Raw genomic sequence first — 13,468 nt, 5'->3', positions numbered from 1 at the left:
GTCCCAACGCTTGAAACGTTGGCATGCAAGGAGGCATTACCATTGGCTCTGGACCTAGGCAAATATCATCTGCTCATTGCCTCGGATTGCCAGTCGGTAATTAAAGACATTGCAGAAGAAGCTGGAGGAATAAATGAAGCCATTATTAAGGAGATTAAAGACAGAAGAGCAGAGTTTGAGGCGTGCATGTTTCGTTTTGAGAGTAGAACGAGTAATTTTGAGGCTCATTCTTTACCTAGATTTGCTACTTCTCTTGAGATTGGTCGCTATGTGTGGTTTGACACTCCGCATGACTCTATAACCAGTGACAGAGCTACAGGAAAAAGGTTGGGCGGGCCGGACTAAGAAATTACACTTAAGGCCCAAATTTCATCTCATCCTTTCCCATTTTTGCTGGGCTGGGCGGGCCACGGCCCATTCGGCCTTGCCTAAGCTCCGCCAGTGTCTATAACTATCCCTTGCTCCTTCTATTCCTAAATACTCCCTTCGTCCCAAAATTCTTGTCTTAGATTTGTCTAAATACGGATGTATCAAGTCATGTTTTAGTATTAGGTACATCCGTATCTAGATAAATCTAAGACAAGAATTTTAGGACAAAGGGAGTATAACTCTTTTTAAAGATTTCAATATGGACTATATACGGATGTAGGAATGGAGGGAGTAGAAAATTATGAACTAATATGGGAGGGGTTTTCTGCCTTAAAAATGGCTATGTTGAGAAGGTGCCACGGCTTAGTATAATATAATGTATATTATGTGATGGACAACAAGGGGATGTAGCTCAGATGGTAGAGCGCTCGCTTAGCATGCGAGAGGTATGGGGATCGATACCCCACTTCTCCATTTTATTTGTTTCTGTTTTTGCATAGCTGAATATATACTGTGGAAAACACCATCTTGAATTTTGCAAACTCCAAATCTCACGAACATGGGCAACATCCTTCTGGACATAAAAGGGAGATCAAAAGCATGCGCACAATCTGTGCTGCAAACCAAGGGGGTATGAGATGATAATCACATGCCAAGAGCAAAACTGTCACACGCCATCGTAAATTTGTTACCATCCGTTCTGTACAACAAAGAAATGGCAAAATGATACCCCGGAGACACAGTTACAACATTCCAAGAGGAAGAAGAAAAACTCGTCCATATGTGTCTATCAGTCTGACCGGAGACACGGTTACAGCAGTCAACGCTGAGACAGTTGTCCACAAAGACAGCTGACACCCCGGAAGTACATTTTGGTTTGGTTTGAAGTAACCACCAGCCAATCAATACCTTAATAATGTGTGGATGCTAGCATCTCCGGTTCACGAAACCTACGTAGTGTCGGTGTCGGACTGTTGGGCAGCATACTGACAGCAGCCTGAATAGCAGCCTCTAATGCCTCGACCTCCTCCACTCTCGCACACTCACAGTAGATGTTGACAGCAAGGTTCCTGAGGGCATAGAGGTGGCGGATGCCAAGATCAAGAGGACAACCAAATCCAGATGCAGTTTTCACTTCATGCACAATGATCTGAAACTCGAGCCTTTCGAGCATCGGCATCGCTCCTTCCAAGAACATCAGATTCGTCCAATGGACAAAGTTCAGTTTCTTCAGACATCGGAACCCATTGTTGCTGACAACTAGACATCTTTCTTGGGGGTCTGCTGCATTTGAGTATGACTTGAGAAACTGCAAGACAGGGAAGTCCGCAAGCACCTCGAGGGTTTCCTGTACAACTTCAACCTCGATGTCTAGGTAGGTGAGGTTGGCCAGTGAGGCCATCCACACTGGGATCTTTCTGAGACACCAACCTTTGATTGTTAGTTCCTGAAGGTGGTGAGGACGAGGGCACCAGGAATCCAACAGGAAGCTCAGTGACCATGGACTGATGAGCGTTAAACATCGAAGGTTAGAGGTGCCTAGTTTGCCAAGCGATGAAACAAGATTATCTGCGTATGTCATTTTATCCTTGTTTGCATCACTGATGCGCCAATCCATTCCAAGGTTTCTCAGTTTGGTCAAGCTGCCCAGCTCTTGTAGTGCGGTTACCGGGGTGGTGTAGTCCACAACTACAAGTGACACAGACTCTAGAGCTTGCATGTTGCAGACTCCATTAGGCAATTTGACGCGATGAGCAAGTAACCATTTCAAATTCCGAAGTTTAGCAATACTTGCAGGCAGTTCGCTTGTACCATAGCAGTTGAGAAGGTCCAATATCACCAATAACTGCAGCTCTCCTATTTGTTCCGGAAGTGTAATGTTGTTACTTGCTCGAATCCTTAGGTATCTCAACTGAAACAATTTCCCTATATCTTCAAGATAGCAGCTTTCCAAATCCTCATTGCCATCTAGATCTAGCACTCTTAGAGCCCGGAAATTCAAAAGAGGAGGCATTCGTCCAGAGTACCTGAACATGTTGAGGGATCGAACATGAGCAACAGCCTTGGAACATGTTAACATATTTTCTGCATTAGTGCAGTCAGATGAGAGTCGGTGAACTTTGCCTTGCGGGCGCAGTACTTGTCTTTTGTCAGTAAATATAGTAACAAAATTATCTTCGACCGCCTTGGATACAATTAGATCGAGGATCAAATCATGCACCCGGCACGCATATACTCTGCCGTCGTATTGAAAATCCACCGCTTGGATCAGGCTTCTGTTTATGAGTTCATTAAAATAGCATTCCCCCTCCTCCTCTATAGTCCTGCCTCCAAAAACCTTGATGAACCCTTCTGCTATCCACCTTCTTACCAAATAATCCCTCTTGATCACATAATCTTCAGGAAACATACTCATATACAATAAGCAGGTCCTTAAATGATGAGAAAGATCGTTATAACTCAGAGATAGTACCATGTTCATTTCCTCCACATCGGAGTTTTTCTCGAGTCCAAAACCAATCGAACCACAAACCTTCATCCACTCTTCTCTTGTGTCTGACTTGGTGGTTAACAGACTAGCCATGGTAATGATTGCCAAAGGTAAACCACCACATTTCTTTACAATTTCAACTGAAACTTCCTTGAGTTGATGTGGGCATCTATCTTCAGAGCCGAAAATTCTTCTGAAGAATAACATCTTGGAGTGATCCTCACTCAGCGCCTTCAGTTCATATACAAGATCACAATCAGGGGAGGAGCATGATTTCGCGACGGTGCCGATTCTGGTTGTCACAATTATTCTACTGCCACAAGTATTCTCGCCGAAAGCACATTTGATAATCTTCCAGGCTTGGGTGCTCCATACGTCGTCAATTACGATCAAATATCTAACACATGGTAGATAATTATGTTCAAATAAGCAGAAAACACAAGCATGTTATCATCAAGACAATCAAAATGTTCATGAGAAGGTGGCTAATTAAGAGTTAATTTATGGGATTAGATACCTCTTATCCTGTAGGAAATCCCTCAATTCATTGATGAGCTGCTCCATGTCACCTGATCCAGTGATTTCACACTCATCTTTTTTGACTTGAGAGAGCATTGTTCGGAAGATCATCCCAATGTCAGGATTTTGTGACAAGGAAACAAAGGATTTGCAATCGAATCGATCTCTGATGTTTCGGTACACCTGATTAGCAAGAGTGGTCTTGCCTAATCCTCCAGCCCCCACAACTGACACCACTTTCATCCTCTCTTCTCCATCGTCCAGCAGCCTGACGAGCTCGTCCCTCGGACCGTGGACGCCGACAAGGCCCCCCAGCTCCGCGTAGAGCGCCGGCAGCCGGCAGTCGACCGGCACCACGCCGGCGCCACTAGGGCTAGCCGCCGCCGCATCAATCTTGTACCTCTTCCGGCGGTGGCCAGCCTCGACGACGCGCGCGCTGAGCTCCTGGATCTGCTCCGCGATCCCGCGGCGCGACACCATCTCCCTCACCCTGCCCACGTAGCCGAGGATGAGCCCCACCACGCCGCCGCCGCCGCCGCCGGAGCGGCGGCGGAGCTGGCCCATGTACTCGTCGACGCAGTCCTCGACGTCGTAGCTCATCTCCCGCACCTGGTCCCTCCACTCCCTGGTCTGCGGGTCGAGCGGCGCCGCGGCGTCGGCGTCGGCCAGCCGCTCGAGGAGCGCGTTCATGCTGCTCAGCTCGTCCCGCAGGAAGGCCACCTCCCGCCGCGTGCCTCTCTGCATCTGGTGCTGGTAGCAGTCCTCCCCCAGCAGCTCGGCCAGCTTGGCGAGCAGGGAGCTCATCGCCCCCGTCGCGGCGCTCGCCATGATCCCGCCGCCCCCGTCCATCGCTTGTCGATCGCGTCCCTCCCCTGTCACGCAGAGCAGCTCGAGGATTGATGATATGGCTTTTCTGCGACGGTGAGTGAAGATGATGGAGAGGAGGAGACGGGCGGAGGGGAGAAGCCGTAGCAAATCTCTGTCTGGGTCTTGGTCAACAACGCAACGCGGCAAGGCAAAGAAAAGAGTAGTCCTTTGGACGTTGGAGGGTGGAAGATATGGACGGGGATACGCGGCAGTGTGAAGGCGAGTAAAACAGAGCACCACCGCCGCTCGCCGTCGAGGCTCCGGAGGCGCTGGACGCCCCTGCCGTCGGCTGCCTCTATTCTCCTCCTCCTTTTTTTGGATTGTGGCCCGATTTTTTCGGGAGAGATTCTCCTCCTTCTTCTTTAGGTCTTTCTCGATAGAGGTGTGTGGTTGCTTCTTTGATTTTTCTTGCATTTATTTCTCGCCCACCGCTTTGCTACTTCTACCTTTTCGCATTGGCTGCACCCAATCTTCTTCTCTCCTTCCTCGCAAGATCCACTTTGTCTCGTTGCGGTTTATCGACCAAGCTATTCGATTGGGAGTGGCGATGGTGGCGGGGGAAGTTGTTGGGGAACGTATTAATTTCAAAAAAATTCCTACGTACACGCAAGATTATGGTGATGCATAACAACGAGAGAGGAGAGTATCGTCCACGTACCCTCGTAGACCGTAAGCGGAAGCGTTTTGACAACGCGGTTGATGTAATCGTACGTCTTCACGATCCGACCGATCCAAGTACCAAACATACGGCACCTTCGAGTTCAGCACACGTTCAACTCGATGACGTCCCACGAACTCCGATCCAGCAGAGCTTCACAGAAGAGTTCCGTCAGCACGATGGCGTGATGACGGTGATGATGTTGTTACCGACGCAGGGCTTCGCCTAAGCACCGCTACGATATGTTCGAGGTGGATTATGATGGAGGGGGACACCGCACACGGCTTGGAACAATCAACTTCTGTGTCCTAGGGTGCCCTCTGCCCCCGTATATAAAGGAGCAAGGGGGAGGCCGGCCGGCCCTTGCAAGGCGCGCCAGGAGGAGGAGTCCTCCTCCTAATAGGAGTAGGACTCCCCTTTCCTACTCCTACTAGGAGGGGGAAAGGAAGGAGGAGAGGGAGAAGGAAAGGGGGGCGCCGCCCCCCCACCTTCCCTAGTCCAATTCGGACCAGAGGGGAAGGGGGCGCGCGGCCTTCCCTGGCCTGCCCTCTCTCTCCATTAAGGCCCATGTGGCCCATTACTTCTCCCGGGGAGGGTGGGGGGTTCCGGTAACCCTCCGGCACTCCGGTTTTCTCCGAAATCACCTGGAACATTTCTGGTATCCAAATATAGTTATCCAATATATTAATCTTTATGTATCGACCATTTCGAGACTCCTCGTCATGTCCGTGATCACATCCGAGACTCCGAACTACCTTCGGTACATCAAATCACATAAACGCATAATACCGATCATCACCGAACGTTAAGCGTGCGGACCCTACGGGTTCGAGAACTATGTAGACATGACTGAGACACGTCTCCGGTCAATAACCAATAGCGGAACCTAGATGCACATATTGGCTCCTACATATTCTACGAAGATCTTTATCGGTCAAACCTCATAACAACATACGTTGTTCCCTTTGTCATCGGTATGTTACTTGCCCGAGATTCGATCATTGGTTTCTCAATACCTAACTCAATCTCGTTACCAGCAAGTCTCTTTACTTGTTCCGTAATGCATCATCCCACAACTAACTCATTAGTTGTATTGCTTGCAAGGCTTATAGTGATGTGCATTACCGAGAGGGCCCAGAGATACCTCTCCGACAAATGGAGTGACAAATCCTAATCTCGATCTATGCCAACTCAACAAGTACCATCGGAGACACCTGCAGAGCACCTTTATAATCACCCAATTACGTTGTGACGTTTGGTAGCACACAAAGTGTTCCTCCGGCAATCGGGAGTTGCATAATCTCATAGTCATAGGAACATGTATAAGTCATGAAAAGAAAGCAATAGCAGTAAACTAAAACGATCAAGTGCTAAGCTAACGGAATGGGTCAAGTCAATAACATCATTCTCCTAATGATGTGATCTCGTTTATCAAATGACAACCCATGTCTATGGTTAGGAAGCATAACCATCTTTGACCAACCAGCTAGTCAAGTAGAGGCATACTAGTGACACTCTATTTGTCTATGTATTCACACATGTATTATGTTTCCGGTTAATACAATTCTAGCATGAATAATAAACATTTATCATGAAATAAGGAAATAAATAATAACTTTATTATTGCCTCTAGGGCATATTTTCTTCAATCTCCCACTTGCACTAGAGTCAATAATCTAGATTACACAGTAATGATTCTAACACCCATGGAGCCTTGGTGCTGATCATGTTGTGCTCGTGAGAGAGGCTTAGTCAACGGGTCTGCAACATTTAGATCAGTATGTATCTTGCAAATCTCTATGTCTCCCACCTGGACTTGATTGCAGATGGAATTGAAGCGTCTCTTGATGTGTTTGGTTCTCTTGTGAAATCTGGATTCCTTTTCCAAGGCAATTGCACCAGTATTGTCACAAAAGATTTTTATTGGACCCGATGCACTAGGTATGACACCTAGATCAGATATGAACTCCTTCATCCAGACTCCTTCATTTGCTACTTCCGAAGTAGCTATGTACTCTGCTTCGCACGTAGATCCCGCCACGACGCTTTGTTTAGAACTGCTCCAACTGACAGCTCCACCGTTCAATATAAACACGTATCCGGTTTGCGATTTAGAATCGTCCGGATCAGTGTCAAAGCTTGCATCGATGTAAACATTTACGACGAGCTCTTTGTCACCTCCATAAACGAGAAACATATCCTTAGTCCTTTTCGGGTATTTCAGGATGTTCTTGACCGCTGTCCAGTGATCCACTCCTGGATTACTTTGGTACCTCTGTGCTAAACTTATAGCAAGGCACACATCAGGTCTGGTACATAGCATTACATACATGATAGAGCCTATGGCTGAAGCATAGGGAACATTTTTCATTTTCTCTCTATCTTCTGAAGTGGTCGGGCATTAAGTCTTACTCAACTTCACACCTTGTAACACAGGCAAGAACCCTTTCTTAGCTTGATCCATTTTGAACTTCTTCAAAACTTTATCAAGGTATGTGCTTTGTGAAAGTCCGATTAAGCGTCTTGATCTATCTCTATAGATCTTGATGCCCAATATATAAGCAGCTTCACCGAGGTCTTTCATTGAAAAACTCTTATTCAAGTATTCTTTTATGCTATCCAGAAATTCTATATCATTTCCAATCAACAATATGTCATCCACATATAATATTAGAAATGCTACAGAGCTCCCACTCACTTTTTTGTAAATACAGGCTTCTCCAAAAGTCTGCATAAAACCATATGCTTTGATCACACTATCAAAATGTTTATTCCAACTCCGAGAGGCTTGCACCAGTCCATAAATGGATCGCTGGAGCTTGCACACTTTGTTAGCACCCTTTGGATCGATAAAACCTTCAAGTTGCATCATATACAATTCTTCTTCCAGAAATCCATTCAGGAATGCAGTCTTCACACCCATTTGCCAAATTTCATAATCATAAAATGCGGCAATTGCTAACATGATTCGGATGGACTTAAGCACTGCTACGGGTGAAAAGGTCCCATCGTAGTCAACTCCTTGAACTTGTCGAAAACCTTTCGCAACAAGTCGAGCTTTGTAGACAGTAACGTTACCGTCAGCGTCAGTCTTCTTCTTGAAGATCCATTTATTCTCGATGGCTGGCCGATCATCAGGCAAGTCAACCAAAGTCCACACTTTTTTCTCATACATGGATCCCATCTCAGATTTCATGGCCTCAAGCCATTTTGCGGAATCTAGGCTCATCATCACTTCCTCATAGTTCGTAGGTTCGTCATGGTCAAGTAACATGACCTCCAGAACAGGATTACCATACCACTCTGGTGCGGATCTTACTCTGGTTGACCTACGAGGTTCGGTAGTAACTTGATCTGAAGTTTCATGATCATCATCATTGGCTTCCTCACTAATTGGTGTAGGTGTCACAGGATCCGGTTTCTGTGATGGACTACTTTCCAATAAGGGAGCAGGTACAGTTACCTCATCAAGTTCTACTTTCCTCCCACTCACTTCTTTCGAGAGAAACTCCCTCTCTAGAAAGGATCCATTCTTAGCAACAAATGTCTTGCCTTCGGATCTGTGATAGAAGGTGTACCCAACAGTCTCCTTTGGGTATCCTATGAAGACACATTTCTTTGATTTAGGTTCGAGCTTATCAGGTTGAAACTTTTTCACATAAGTATCGCAGCCCCAAACTTTAAGAAACGACAACTTTGGTTTCTTGACAAACCATAGTTCATAAGGCGTCTCTCAACGAATTTAGATGGTGCCCTATTTAACGTGAATGCTATTGAAAATATGCCCTAGAGGCAATAATAAAATGATTATTATTATATTTCCTTGTTCATGATGATTGTCTATTGTTCATGCTATAATTGTGTTATCCGGAAACCGTAATACATGTGTGAATACATAGACCACAACATGTCCCTAGCAAGCCTCTAGTTGACTAGCTCGTTGATCAATAGATGGTCATGGTTTCCTGATCGTGGACATTGGATGTCATTGATAACGGGATCGCATCATTAGGAGAATGATGTGATGGACAAGACCCAATCCTAAGCATAGCACAAGATCGTGTAGTTCGTCTGCTATAGTTTTTCTAATGTCAAGTATCATTTCCTTAGACCATGAGATTGTGCAACTCCTGGATACTGTAGGAATGCTTTGGGTGTACCAAACGTCACAATGTAACTGGATGGCTATAAAGGTGCGCTACGGGTATCTCCGAAAGTGTCTGTTGGGTTGGCACGAATCGAGACTGGGATTTGTCACTCCGTGTAACGGAGAGGTATCTCTGGGCCCACTCGGTAGGACATCATCATAATGTGCACAATGTGACCAAGGAGTTGATCACGGGATGATGTGTTACGGAACGAGTAAAGAGACTTGCCGGTAACGAGATTGAACGAGGTATCGGGATACCGACGATCGAATCTCGGGCAAGTATCGTACCGATAGACAAAGGGAATTGAATACGGGATTGATTGAATCCTTGACATCATGGTTCATCCAATGAGATCATCATGGAGCATGTGGGAGCCAGCATGGGTATCCAGATCCCACTGTTGGTTATTGACCAGAGAGTTGTCTCGGCCATGTCTGCATGACTCCCGAGCCCGTAGGGTCTACACACTTAAGGTTCGATGACGCTAGGGTTATAGGGAAAGTATGTATGTGGTTACCAAATGTTGTTCAGAGTCCCGGGTGAGATCCCGGACGTCATGAGGAGTTCCGGAATGGTCCGGAGGTAAAGATTTATATATGAGAAGTCCCGTTTTGGTTATCGGAAAAGTTTCGGATGCTATCGGTAACGTACCGAGACCACCGGGAGGGTCCCGGGGGTCCACCAGGTGGGGCCACCAGCCCCAGAAGGTTACGTGGGCCAAGTGTGGGAGGGGACCAGCCCCAGGTAGGCTGGTGCGCTCCCCCCCACCAAGGCCCAAGGCGCGTGGAGAGTGGGAGGGGGCAAACCCTAGGTCCAGATGGGCCTTAAGGCCCACCCTAGGGCGCCCCCCTCTCTTCCCCTCCCCCTTGGCCGCAACCCTAGATGGGTTTTGGGGCTGCCTCCACCCCTAGGGAGGGAACCCTAGATGGGGGCGCAGCCCCTCCCCTTCCCCTATATATACTTGAGGTATTGGGCTGCCCAACATATGATTTGATCTCTCTCTTGGCGCAGCCCTACCTCTCTCCCTCCTCGTCTCTCGTAGTGCTTGGCGAAGCCCTGCTGGAATCCCGCGCTCCTCCACCACCACCACGCCGTCGTGCTGCTGCTGGACGGAGTCTTCCCCAACCTCTCCCTCTCTCCTTGCTGGATCAAGGCGTGGGAGACGTCACCGGGCTGTACGTGTGTTGAACGCGGAGGCGCCGTTGTTCGGCGCTTAGATCGGAATAGACCGCGATCTGAATCGCTACGAGTACGACTCCTTCATCCGCGTTCTTTTAACGCTTTCGATTAGCAATCTACAAGGGTATGTAGATGCACTCCTCTTCCTTTCGTTGCTAGATTACTCCATAGATTGATCTTGGTGATGCGTAGAAAATTTTAAATTTCTGCTACGCTCCCCAACAGTGGCATCATGAGCTAGGTCTATGCGTAGTTTCTATGCACGAGTAGAACACAAGTTGTTGTGGGCGTTGATTTTGTCAATTTACTTGTCATTACTAGTCTTATCTTGATTCGGCAGTATCGTGGGATGAAGCGGCCCGGACCGACCTTACACGTACGCTTACGTGAGACTGGTTCCACCGACTGACATGCACTAGTTGCATAAGGTAGCTAGCGGGTGTCTGTCTCTCCCACTTTAGTCGGATCAGATTCGATGAAAAGGGTCCTTATGAAGGGTAAATAGAAATTGGCATATCACCGTTGTGGTTTTGCGTAGGTAAGAAACGTTCTTCCTAGAAACCCATAGTAGCCACGTAAAACATGCAACAACAATTAGAGGACGTCTAACTTGTTTTTGCAGGGTATGCTATGTGATGTGATATGGCCAAAAGGATGTGATGAATGATATATGTGATGTATGAGATTGATCATGTTCTTATAATAGGAATCACGACTTGCATGTCGATGAGTATGACAACCGGCATGAGCCATAGGAGTTGTCTTAATTTATTTATGACCTGCGTGTCAATGAAAACGCCATGTACTTACTTTACTTTATTGCTAACCGTTAGCCGTAGTAGTAGAAGTAATAGTTGGCGAGGCAACTTCATGAAGACACAATGATGGAGATCATGATGATGGAGATCATGGTGTCATGCCGGTGACGATGGTGTTCATGTCGTGCCTCAAAGATGGAGATCAAAGGCACAAGATGATATTGGCCATATCATGTCACTTTATGATTTGCATGTGATGTTGTCATGTTTACATCTTATTTGCTTAGAACGACGGTGGCATAAATAAGATGATCCCTCGCAATAATTTCAAGAAAGTGTTCCCCCTAACTGTGCACCGTTGCGAAGGTTCGTTGTTTCGAAGAACCACATGATGATCGGGTGTGATAGATTCTAATGTTCGAATACAACAGGTGTAACCCAGATTTACACACGCAATACACTTAGATTGACTTGACGAGTCTAGCATGTACAGACATGGCCTCGGAACACGAAAGACCGAAAGGTCGAACATGAGTCGTATAGAAGATACGACCAACATGAAGATGTTCACCGATGATGACTAGTCCGTCTCACGTGATGATCGGACACGACCTAGTTGACTCGGATCATGTATCACTTAGATGACTAGAGGGATGCCTATCTGAGTGGGAGTTCATTGAATAATTTGATTAGATGAACTTAATTATCATGAACATAGTCAAAAGGTATTTGCAAATTATGTCGTAGCTCACGCTTTGGTTCTACTGTTTTAGATATGTTCCTAGAGAAAATTTAGTTGAGAGTTGACAGTAGCAATTATGCGAACTGAGTCCGTGAACTGAGGATTGTCCTCATTGCTGCACAGAAGGGCTATGTCCTTAATGCACCGCTCAGTATGTTGAACCTCAAGCAACGTCTGTAGATGTTGGGAAACATCTGACATACACGTTTTTGATGACTACGTGATAGTTCAGTGTGTAATGCTAACAGTTTAGAATTGTGGCACCAAAGACGTTTTTGAAACGTCGCAAAACATATGAGATGTTCCAAAGACCGGAATTCGGATTTCAGACTAGTGCCCACGTCAAGAGGTATGAGACCTCTGACAAGTTTCTTAAGCCTGCAAACTAAGGGAGAAAATCTCAATTGTTAAGCATGTGCTCAGATTGTCTAACTACTACAATCGCTTGAATCGAGTGGGAGTTAATCTTCCAGATGAGATAGTGATAGTTGTCCATAGTCACTACCACCAAGCTATTAGATCTTAGTGATGAACTATAACATATCAGGGATAGACATGATGATCCTTGAGCAATTCGCGATATTTGACACCGTGAAAGTAGAAATCAAGTAGGAGCATCAATTGTTGATGGTTAGTTAAACCACTAGTTTCAAGAAGGGCAAGGAAAAGAAGGGATACTTCATGAGACGGCAAATCAGTTGCCGCTCTAGTGAAGAAACCCAAGGTTGAACCAAACCCGAGACTAAGTGCTTCTGTAATGAGGGGAACGGTCATTGAAGCAACCCTAGATACTTGGTAGATGAGAAGGTTGGCAAGGTCGAAAGAAGTATTTTGGATATACGTTATATTAATGTGTACTTTACTAATACTCCTAGTAGCACCAGGGTAATAAATACCGGTTCGGTTGCTAAGTCTTAGTAACTCGAAATAAAAGGCTACGGAGACTAGCTAAAGGTGAGATGACGATATGTTGGAAGTGTTTCCAAGGTTGATGTGATCAAACATCACACGCTCCCTCTACCATCGGGATTGGTGTTAAACCGAAATAATTGTTATTTGGTGTTTGCGTTGAGCATAGACATGATTGGATTATGTTTATCGCCACACGGTTATACAATTAAGGAGAATAATGATTACTCTGTTTATTTGAATAATACCTTCAATGGTCTTGCACCTAAAATGAATGGTTTATTGAATCTCGATCGTAGTGATACACATGTTCATGCCAAAATATATAAGATAGTAATGATAGTACCACATACTTGTGGCACTGCCATTTGAGTCATGTTGGTATAAAACGCATGAAGAAGCTCCATGTTGATGGATCTTTGGACTCACTCATTTTTGAAAAGATTGAGACATGCGAACCATGTCTATTGGTAGATATGCATGAAGAAACTCCATGCAGATGGATCGTTTGGACTCACTTGATTTTGAATCACTTGAGACCTGCAAATCATACCACATGGGCAAGATGACTGAAAGGCCTCGTTTTCAGTAAGATGGAACAAGAAAGCAACTTGTTGGAAGTAATACATTTTGATGTGTGCAGTCCAATGAGTGCCGAGGCACGCAGTGGATATCGTTATGTTCTTACTTCATAGATGATTTGAGTAGATGTTGAGTATATTTACTTGATGAAACACAAATCTGAATTATTGAAAGGTTTAAGTAATTTCAGAGTGAAGTTGAAGATCATCGTGACAAGATGATAAAATGTCTATGATATGATCA

General features: G+C 45.7%; 1 protein-coding gene and 1 non-coding gene across 3 annotated transcripts; one reads left to right on the top strand and one right to left on the bottom strand.

Annotated features, from left to right (window-relative positions):
• Nucleotides 1–770: 770 nt before the first annotated feature.
• TRNAA-AGC (transfer RNA alanine (anticodon AGC)) lies at nt 771–843 on the top strand. The gene has a single exon. It is a non-coding gene; the product is annotated as a tRNA-Ala (tRNA).
• Nucleotides 844–1,085: 242 nt separating this feature from the next.
• LOC123104963 (disease resistance protein RGA5) lies at nt 1,086–4,633 on the bottom strand. Of its 2 annotated transcripts, XM_044526919.1 has the most exons (3): nt 3,378–4,633; nt 2,494–3,257; nt 2,094–2,396 (listed from the first exon to the last, which is right to left on the bottom strand). In XM_044526919.1, the coding sequence occupies exons 1-3, from the start codon at nt 4,226–4,228 to the stop codon at nt 2,368–2,370; spliced, it is 1,644 nt and encodes a 547-aa protein (XP_044382854.1). In that variant the 5' UTR covers nt 4,229–4,633; the 3' UTR covers nt 2,094–2,367. The 2 variants fall into 2 exon arrangements, with proteins under 2 accessions (XP_044382853.1, XP_044382854.1); XM_044526918.1 differs by having other exon boundaries at nt 1,086–3,257; nt 3,378–4,630.
• Nucleotides 4,634–13,468: the final 8,835 nt, after the last annotated feature.

This window comes from Triticum aestivum, chromosome 5A, assembly GCF_018294505.1.
Source record: "Triticum aestivum cultivar Chinese Spring chromosome 5A, IWGSC CS RefSeq v2.1, whole genome shotgun sequence".
In the NCBI taxonomy this organism is placed as follows: domain Eukaryota; kingdom Viridiplantae; phylum Streptophyta; class Magnoliopsida; order Poales; family Poaceae; genus Triticum; species Triticum aestivum.
Note: the sequence above shows the minus strand (reverse complement) of the source record. Positions and strands in the feature narration are given on the sequence as shown.

What these genes read in the sequence shown, in the direction of transcription:
- LOC123104963 (XM_044526918.1), bottom strand. Translation starts at nt 4,228, where the DNA reads ATGGACGGGGGCGGCGGGATCATGGCGAGCGCCGCGACGGGGGCGATG. An exon ending in GATTTCCTACAGGATAAGAG is followed by an intron (nt 3,258 to 3,377) that starts GTATCTAATCCC and finishes ACCATGTGTTAG; the next exon opens with ATATTTGATCGTAATTGACG.